The following is an 8,649-nucleotide window of genomic DNA, read 5'->3' on the forward strand; positions in this document are numbered from 1 at the left end:
CACGGGCGCCCGCGCTTGTATCCGTGGTGACAATGCAAACCGAAACAAACACTTAGCGGCACGTGAGCGGCACGTGGCCGACAGGATATATTACATTCCGAATGCACACACACTTGACGGACGATTAAAGGGGTGTTACACGCGCGAAGAACCATGATCGTGACAACGATACGCTGTTCCCTCCTTCCACCCTCTCGTTTTTCCGTCGATTACTTAGGCTCACGTTTAAACGTTATAGACGAGTCGGCCAGCCATATCTTGATAAGAATAAGCAGAATACCCGTAGAGTTGATTGAGAATCTTACTATCTTACATTTAGTTAAATTAAGAATGAATTGAATATACAGTCTGTGCAAAGTAGATAAAATTTGAAAATGTGTTCAATAAATTAACACTTTATATAAACTATATACGTATGAAAATTGTGTGAATGAGATTATATTTTTATTTAATAAGATACTTTTATAATTTATTTATTTTTTAATTTACTGTATTTGTTATTAAAAATTGAATTATTTTTTACAACATTAAGCAAAATCTCAATTTTTTTGTGTAAGTATTTAAGTATTTAAAATGATTTATACAAAGTTTTTATTATGATGTCTATTTAGTTATTTTGTAAAAAATAAATAAATAAATTTTGTTTAGTTTACTAACTTCTGCATCGCAATGAAACTTTACATAAATCATTTTGAATATTTAAGGCACTCAAATAAAGAAATTTAGATATTTTTTATTATTTTATTATTAATTATATTTATATTATACCACCTGTTTACTTCTTATTGAAATAATTTTTTATTCAGGTGGAAAATTGTTGCCAAATTTTTCCTACTACTTTCAAATGCAATATAAAACGATTTGTAATTTTTTTATAATTTTCTTAATGTTTTGAGAAATATCCTACATCCTTAAAAAGGTAAGCGATTAAAATTGTGAATGTGGAGAGAAATATAATTAGCGAGAAACCAATTTTGTAATTTATTCGATCTATGATGAAAATTAATCTAAAATCCATTTTTTCTCTAATGATAAGAGTAAACTTACTCATATGTAATTTATTCAAAGTGCATTCCAATCTTTTCTGAGAGCAAAGGAAATTTTTTTAAAAGCGTTTCTAATTACAGACAGTGGTACCATTTTAATTAAAAGCTTCACAATGTAAACGAGCATGCAACAAAATTGCAATAGTCGGGATCACACAACGAATGCGCGATAACGTTGCAGTGACTCTCATAAATCACCGTTTAAGATTATTGCTTGATAAATTGCGCTAAGTCGAACTCTTCCAGCGCATTTAAATTATTGGTAAATGTTTATCTACGATTTAGCGTCTGTCTACCTACCTTTTTGAATTCTCTTTCTCTCCTCGACCCTGGACTCCTCGACCCTCTTATCGCACGCGCAATTATTTTATCGCGATATTAGCGTTTACTTATGTGCAACGTGTTTGAGATAATGCAATAATAGTTGCTTTTGTAAACTGTAGCATCATCGTTATTCGGAGCACGTGTAAGTCCTATGTACACGTGTCGTAAATCTTCGCGTTCTAACGTAAGTCCCGTAAATCTAACAATTTCATAATGAAGTTCGCAATTTGCTAGTTTCGCGTCATGGGATTATTACTTGATAGATATCAACCTCTTTTTTTCTAATCTAAAAATAAAGCTAATGCAACGCTTGCTATACGACGAATTTATGGAACGTGTTAATCGACTGTTGTAGGTGGAAGAAAGAATTATGTACCGAGGAAAGGAGTTGTCGTTTAGTGGCAGAGGAGAATTGCCAAATGCGTACCATTTAAGCTATTTTCTATTATATTTCGCATTTGCTGCTGTTTTAGATGCAAATCAAAATGCGAAATTGTAGCTCGATGTTACAGTCATCCATTATTATATATATTACATTTTTCAGTAATAACAAATTAATTTGTTATTAGCTTTTCTATAACATGCTGTAAAAGGTGTGATTTATGATAGAAAATCGGCCGGCTAAGACATACCTATGGTTTCTTAAATCGTATCGTCTTCGAAAATATCGAATTTATGAATTAAAATAATTAAAAATACAAGGAACTATTAATTGAAATTTATTTCATTGACTATTAATTGATAATTTATCAAAAAGTGACCAAAGATCCAATAATTAATAAATAACGAATGAAAAAGATAAGAACTAAAACTGGCTTGAATTTATTTTTGCAATTAACATATTTTTATTTAGAGCAATTAATAATTTTACTATTATCATTCAATTTTACATTTTTTAGTATCTTTTTTTATAGTAAAATTCTTAGTAGAATTAGGAAATTTGATAGAGTTTATAAATATGTCGATTTAATTTTTATAATAATTGTAAATACGTATATAGAGTGAATGTAAAATATTCTGCATTAAGCCTTTTTTTAAAAATATAACAACTCAAAATAATATTGCATAATTATAAGCTATATAATTTGATGAAAAAAATTTACATCAGATATATCTGATTTTTCAAAATTCTGATAACATGCATAAAACAAAAAAAACTTACATTTTTGTTTATATTATTTAATTCTTATTTACTTTTTGTTTGTTACTAAATGTTTTTTATATAAAGTAAAAATGTAAAATATTGAAAAGATACGCTTTAAGAGAACCGGTACGCGTTCAGCAATTTCCTACTAAATTAGCATGTTTGACAGTATCTTATCGTATGACAAATGCGGTATCAATCCAAAGTTCCACAGCGTTGCGACTTTGATTTTATTCCCGTATTGAAATTGCGATCAAGCATTATCACGAGAGATGAAGCATCGTTAGAAGAATACGAAAGATAATTTGTTTTATCGCTCTCGCTTATCAATTAATCAAGCTAATCACGAAGCGTGGCTGTCTTGCACGGCGCTGATCCTTACTGAGATTATCCGTGATAGCGCGCGAAACATTAATTATGTTACGCTATAAACAAAAGATAAAATGAAATTGACTCAGCTGCATTTATACTCAAAATGCGAGATGCACGTGGTCTATTTTTATCGCTCTCGATTCGCACGCGCATGAGCGCGTGCGAACTCGCGTGCAGCCGTGCGCAAGGCGCTAATAGCCTTTTGCAGAACCGCGTCGTAAATATTCCTCTCGTACAGAGAAATGGGAGAGGAAAGCAAACGCAGAAAGAGAAACGGTGTGACAGGGAGGGAAAACGGTTGGCGCGGGGTGGAGGAGGCGCGTTTTAAGCGCGATGCTCGAAGTGCCGCGGGATGCGGCGGCGGCGGCCGTTATCTTCGTCACGATCGAGGAATGTAATATCGTCACCCCAAGCGACAAGAGTTGCCTTCGTATCGCCGTTTAGAATACCGGCGTCGTGTGGGGAAGGGGGTAGGGTGGACGAGGATTAAACTGCAATGAAAATCCACTCATTCTGCGCTCCACCGTTGCCGCCCTCTTCTCTCTTTTCCGCTTCGTATTGCCAGCGCCGGGAGAAGCGGGTAAACAAGATATTGCTTTGAGACGCCTTCCTCGTCCCCCGAGCTTCCGCTTTTACCGTCGACTTTTCTCTTTCTTTCTTTCTCTCTCTTTCTTGCGCGCCTTGCCCGTTATCGCCTCATCTCGCGCGCACGACTTCCTCTCCCTAAGCAGGGACGAAGAGAATTTTGCTCACTTCTCTCTCGACCGATCACCGGCACGTTTGCCTCCACGCGACTTTTGCCTCCACTATTTAAGGCTGGAATCGTCAGTTTTACTAATAAACTCGACTTACACACGAGCTCTCACGTACACATACACACAATTTTTCGAACACTCTATTCTCTCAAATTAAGCTTCCCGACTTAGTTCTAACGATTCAACATTATTCGTTCATTTATTTTACACCTGGCTCTGCCTTTATTTCGCATGAAATACTTGCGTAATATTTCTACAAAATAAATATGTCTGCGAATTGATCTTGGTCGCCATATTAAGGTAAGAGCCGATAAGAAAGTCTGTAATTTATAAATTTTTTTCCCGTTTTTGGCAAAACATGGCCAGACCCGTGTACATTAGCGTGTGCGTTTTAATTATGTGAAAGGAATTATATTTCTGTGAAACTAATAATACAAAGTATAACTTGTTTAACGAAATGGTGTTTTTGTCGGTAATACAGATGACTCCCAGCGTCGCCTTAATTGTCTAGTGAGATGGCAAATTGTTCGTAATTGTCGTATCGATGAAGAATAAACGGAAGCAGACGAGAAGGGGCCAAGGGGGAAGATGAGAGTCGATGGAAAGAGAGTCGCGCTTTGTACTTAACGATACTTTATTGTTTTTATCATTACATATTGTTATAAATCTATCATTTTGACACATACAATACTCACTAAGATCTACTGACGATTCTTTTTAACGATAGGATGCGTGTGTAGCCTATAACTAAACATATAATATCTCGACTTCGCTGTCTTTTACTCTTAGCGGAGGAACAAAGTATCGCGGCGTGCGTCTCGTAACGGTTGAAAGCTATGTGGAATTAATAAAATATATATCACCGGTGCAATTTGCTAAACACTCGCTTTTCAGTACACTGGCCGTCGCGATGTAAGAATAGAAGGCTTGTTTATTTTTGTTATTAAAATAATTTGGATTGACTTGAATTTTGTTGTTGAACGTAAATTACGTACATTGGTTCGAATTTTTTTGAAAGCATTGTTTAAGCGCGTAATGGGTTTTCAATTAAATGTCACATAAAACCATTTCTCGTGTGCAGGCATCGAATCGATGTACAAATCGATCGATGCATATTTCGACAGTGTTCGGCTTCAACGAATTTAGATTTTATCAGCAAGATTTTTTTCCATAATTTCTATTACAATTTGCCGTAAAATTTAACCGTGTCCAACAATTGTTTGACTTTCCGAGGTTCTAGAACGCGCACTTCAATTAATTAATTTGACACATTAAATTCTTTCGCCGTTTTTTAAAATATTCAAATCACAGTAATAACATTAAAATCACTGGTTCGTTTCAAGCTTTCGGTAGAAACTTATGTTAAAGATTGCACACAGAGATTGCTCCTTCGTCAGATGCAATGCGAAACGTAACGAGTTGAAGCGTCATTAGGGATCGTCATTGTCTTCAAAGCTGCGGCCACTTCGTCGGGCGGAACGGAAAACGTATCTTAGTCATAAAATGCCATACAGGTATTCACAATTACGTACGGATCGCGCTACGGATTCGCTGTATGTACACCAAACGTCTACTTGACCGCTTACGGCTAAATGGGAGGGGATGGGGGGAGTGGCTTTACATTACATCCACCACGAAGAAAGATTCTCCCCGCGCTATAACAGAGTGCTGCGCATATATTTGTCCGGGACTCGGTATTTACAATGCCGATATTAATCGGCCATACGGAAGCGGCCTAAGTTCGCCTAACTGACAGAGATCCGGGCAACGAAAGTGAAATCAGGGGGAACGTCGGGGCAACTTATCCGCGCAACGAACTTTGTTCGCAAAAGCTCGTTCGACGAGTGGAAGTACATTGTTGTTCCACTTCTCCGGTCGTTGTGCGCCTTCCCGAGATTCATAATGATTAAAGTTATAGTCGGAATAATTAATCAAAGAAAAACGTCACGTTCAAAGAAAAAAAAAAAAAAATTAACAGTGCATCTTTTCGACAATTATTATCATCCAATTATAATCAAGCGATGTGACGGTGATAAATAATAAAATTCCAGTCTCTTGAAAGACAAATTTTTTTTTACGGGGAACAGCTCGCAAAAATTGAAAAAGTGAAAAAGTATTTAATAATTTATAATACAGCAATTTATAATTTTATATCGCGGTGAATTAACGTGATTATTAATGCATCTGCTTCCACTAGTCGTTTCAAGATGCAGCACGAATGTTAAATAAAAACGTTACGCTCTATTGCACTACGCCTTTTTACAAAGATGCGCCGATATGTGCGAGATACGTTATTATCCCCGATATACATTCTCGTTAAATCGATTCACACGTCTCTCTCTCTCTCTCTCTCTCTCTCTCTCTCTAGTTTCTGCGACGCATCTTGATTTCCTACTCGGTAAGAAACGACCATCGGAAATTCCATGCGCCAGGTTTGGTTCGATTACACGAAGCATGACGATCGTCTCGCCTTACCGAATAAAAACTAGGATTGTAGGTAACACAGATAACGCCTGAATTTCGATCTCGATTGTGCGCCCTTCCTGTCGCCCAACCTGCTGAATATTTTTCCTCGAAAATGTACGGCTGTTACGTGCAGAGGAGCAGCTTAATAATTTTCAGAGATCTGTGTCGAAGCTTTACAAAACGCATGTAACAGTGTTTCAGATAAATTCTGCCCAAATGATATATGTAGAAACTATCATTTACGATATAATGAACGAGAAAATCAATGCTTTTAGAAAAAACCGAAAGAGAGTACTAAAAAACTTTTCTTTTACACATTTCCTTTTTTGATATAAATTGTGATTCTGTGAGGAAACGATTTTTGAACTGCGAAACGATATCTTGTTCTATTTATTTTCCAAATTATTCATTTCATTTGGACAGCATTGGTCAAAAATATCTGCTAAACTACATCAATTACCATCGCCTCTGGAAGTAGTCCTTTGGGATGCGATTGTTTCAAACTTTCTCGAATCATTCTTGACCAGTCCAGTCTAAGTCCCAGTATAAGTCTCTGATCAGTCTTTGATGAGCACGCTACACCAACGCGATCTCGTTATTGGGCACCATTCGATCGAGTTTAGTGTTCACTTTACGATTGTACCACTCTTCTTTCCAAAAATAAGAGAAACTACGATTTCTCTTACATTTGTTTTATTTCGTGGGACAGAAACTGAAGCCTCTGGGCTCAGAAAGCTTCATCTGTTGATAATGGCGAAACTGTCTTGTGCTTAACAATAATTGTGAATTCTTCTCATGGGAACACGCGTTTGACGCTGAGTTATGCCACTTCTGGCTCACCCAAAATAATTAGCAGCCTCGCGACGGGGTTGCTATAAAGTGATTAATACTTTCGGAAAGTCACCGTCTGTCTTTGGTGATTAAAAAAGAAGGTCGCCGGGCTTCTAGACAAGCGGCGAGAAGGCGGACGCCTGGCTCCTGATTTCTCTATGTTCCGACGGGCTGAGATCCAACAACGCCCCGCAGTTCTGATCGCTGGCCGCTTGCTTGCCGATGAGCGCGTCGATGCTGAAGTTGCGCTTCTTGTCGACACTCGTCGTGTGGCTGGTCGGCAGCGTCGTGATCCTGGTGGAGGTCGGGTCGATCTGCCTGATCGGCGGCGCCGTGATGGGCACTGGTTTGTAGAGTGGCGGCGGCGGTTCCAGAAAACCGCCGAGCTTCAGCGCCTCCAGGGTCGATGGGGAGAAGTCCAGCAACGGCAGACCTGGTGGTGGTGATAGATAAGCGGCTCCAGGATAGGCCAGGGCACCCGGGTGACCGCCACCGCCACCAGGACAAGGTCCCCGATCCCCACAGATTGCGAAGGTGGCCATGATCGCTCGGTCCCGCAGCACATAGTGCGGCGGCGGCCTCTTGTATCGCTTCCTGCGTCTCAGAAAGCTACCGTTGTCGAACATGTCCTCCGCCAATGGGTCCAGCGTCCAGTAGTTGCCCTTTCCCGGATTTCCGGGCTCGCGTGGGATCTTGATGAAGCAATCGTTGAGCGAGAGATTATGCCTAATGGAGTTCTGCCAGGCGGGAAACTTATCGTGGTAATAGGGAAAGCGGGACATGATAAACTCGCAGATGCCGCTCAATGTTAGCTTCTTCTGCGGCGACTGCAGGATCGCCATTGTGATCAGCGCGATGTACGAGTACGGCGGTTTTATCAGGGACGACGACATCTTGTCGGAACCGTAAGTGGGTGGCGGTTGAGCGGAACCGCTGGATTTTCCCGATTGACCCGTAGCCGACATCATCGAGTATGTTTTCTTAGAGCGTCCGCTACCACCGCCGCCGCCGCCCCGCCACCACCGCCACCGCCTCCACTGCCGCTTCGACTCCTGCCGGCCGCGGCGGCATTGACGTCGGCGTTGGTACCGGCGAGCAGCTCGGTATCACCGGGCTCGACGACGTCTGCGACGGCGGCGACAGGTCATTCTTGTCGAGACTCACCGGGTCGACGATCATGCTGCTACTGTCCGAGTCCCGGTCGCTGTCCGCGCAGCCGTCGCACGACAGGTTCGACATCATCATCGCACGTGGCTCCATCGTGATCGCCGCCATCGTGATCGCCGCCTCATGAGCGTAAGGACCACCGAGCTCGTCTATTTAGCCGTCGGTCCCGCGATCGGCTCTTCAAGACCACTGCTCGCTCTCATTCTTCACCAAAACGTTCAAACTCCAAACGTTCAAACTCCGCGTAGTATAAAATCTCTTAGCAAAGTATAATACGCTCTTCTTAGTACTTCTCCGATATTACACTTCAAATTAACAAAGAAATTGCGTATTGCGAGTGCTAGACTACTAATGCTGAGTGTCACAGTACGAAATATTTCACTTATAAAATCTTCTCTTAGCAGGAATCAGTTACGTCAGCTCTTGTCCAACGTAATCTCGAGAGAGAGAGAATGGTGTCTGTGAGAATGTATACAATAAGAGTTTCACACGTCGGTTATCCACGAAGTTCTTTTTCTTTTTAGTACAAATAATCGCTACGTAT

General features: G+C 40.1%; 1 protein-coding gene across 1 annotated transcript; it reads right to left on the reverse strand.

Moving 5' to 3' along the window:
- Positions 1-4,257: 4,257 nt before the first annotated feature.
- LOC105196233 (forkhead box protein D3) lies at positions 4,258-8,212 on the reverse strand. The gene is given in 3 exon segments (XM_026136905.2): positions 4,258-7,924; positions 7,927-8,000; positions 8,003-8,212. Coding segments are annotated over 3 exon segments (1,143 nt in total). The 5' UTR covers positions 8,199-8,212; the 3' UTR covers positions 4,258-7,051.
- Between the last annotated feature and the right edge of the window lie 437 nt (positions 8,213-8,649).

The sequence above is a fragment of the Solenopsis invicta genome, chromosome 4 (assembly GCF_016802725.1).
Source record: "Solenopsis invicta isolate M01_SB chromosome 4, UNIL_Sinv_3.0, whole genome shotgun sequence".
NCBI classification, from domain to species: domain Eukaryota; kingdom Metazoa; phylum Arthropoda; class Insecta; order Hymenoptera; family Formicidae; genus Solenopsis; species Solenopsis invicta.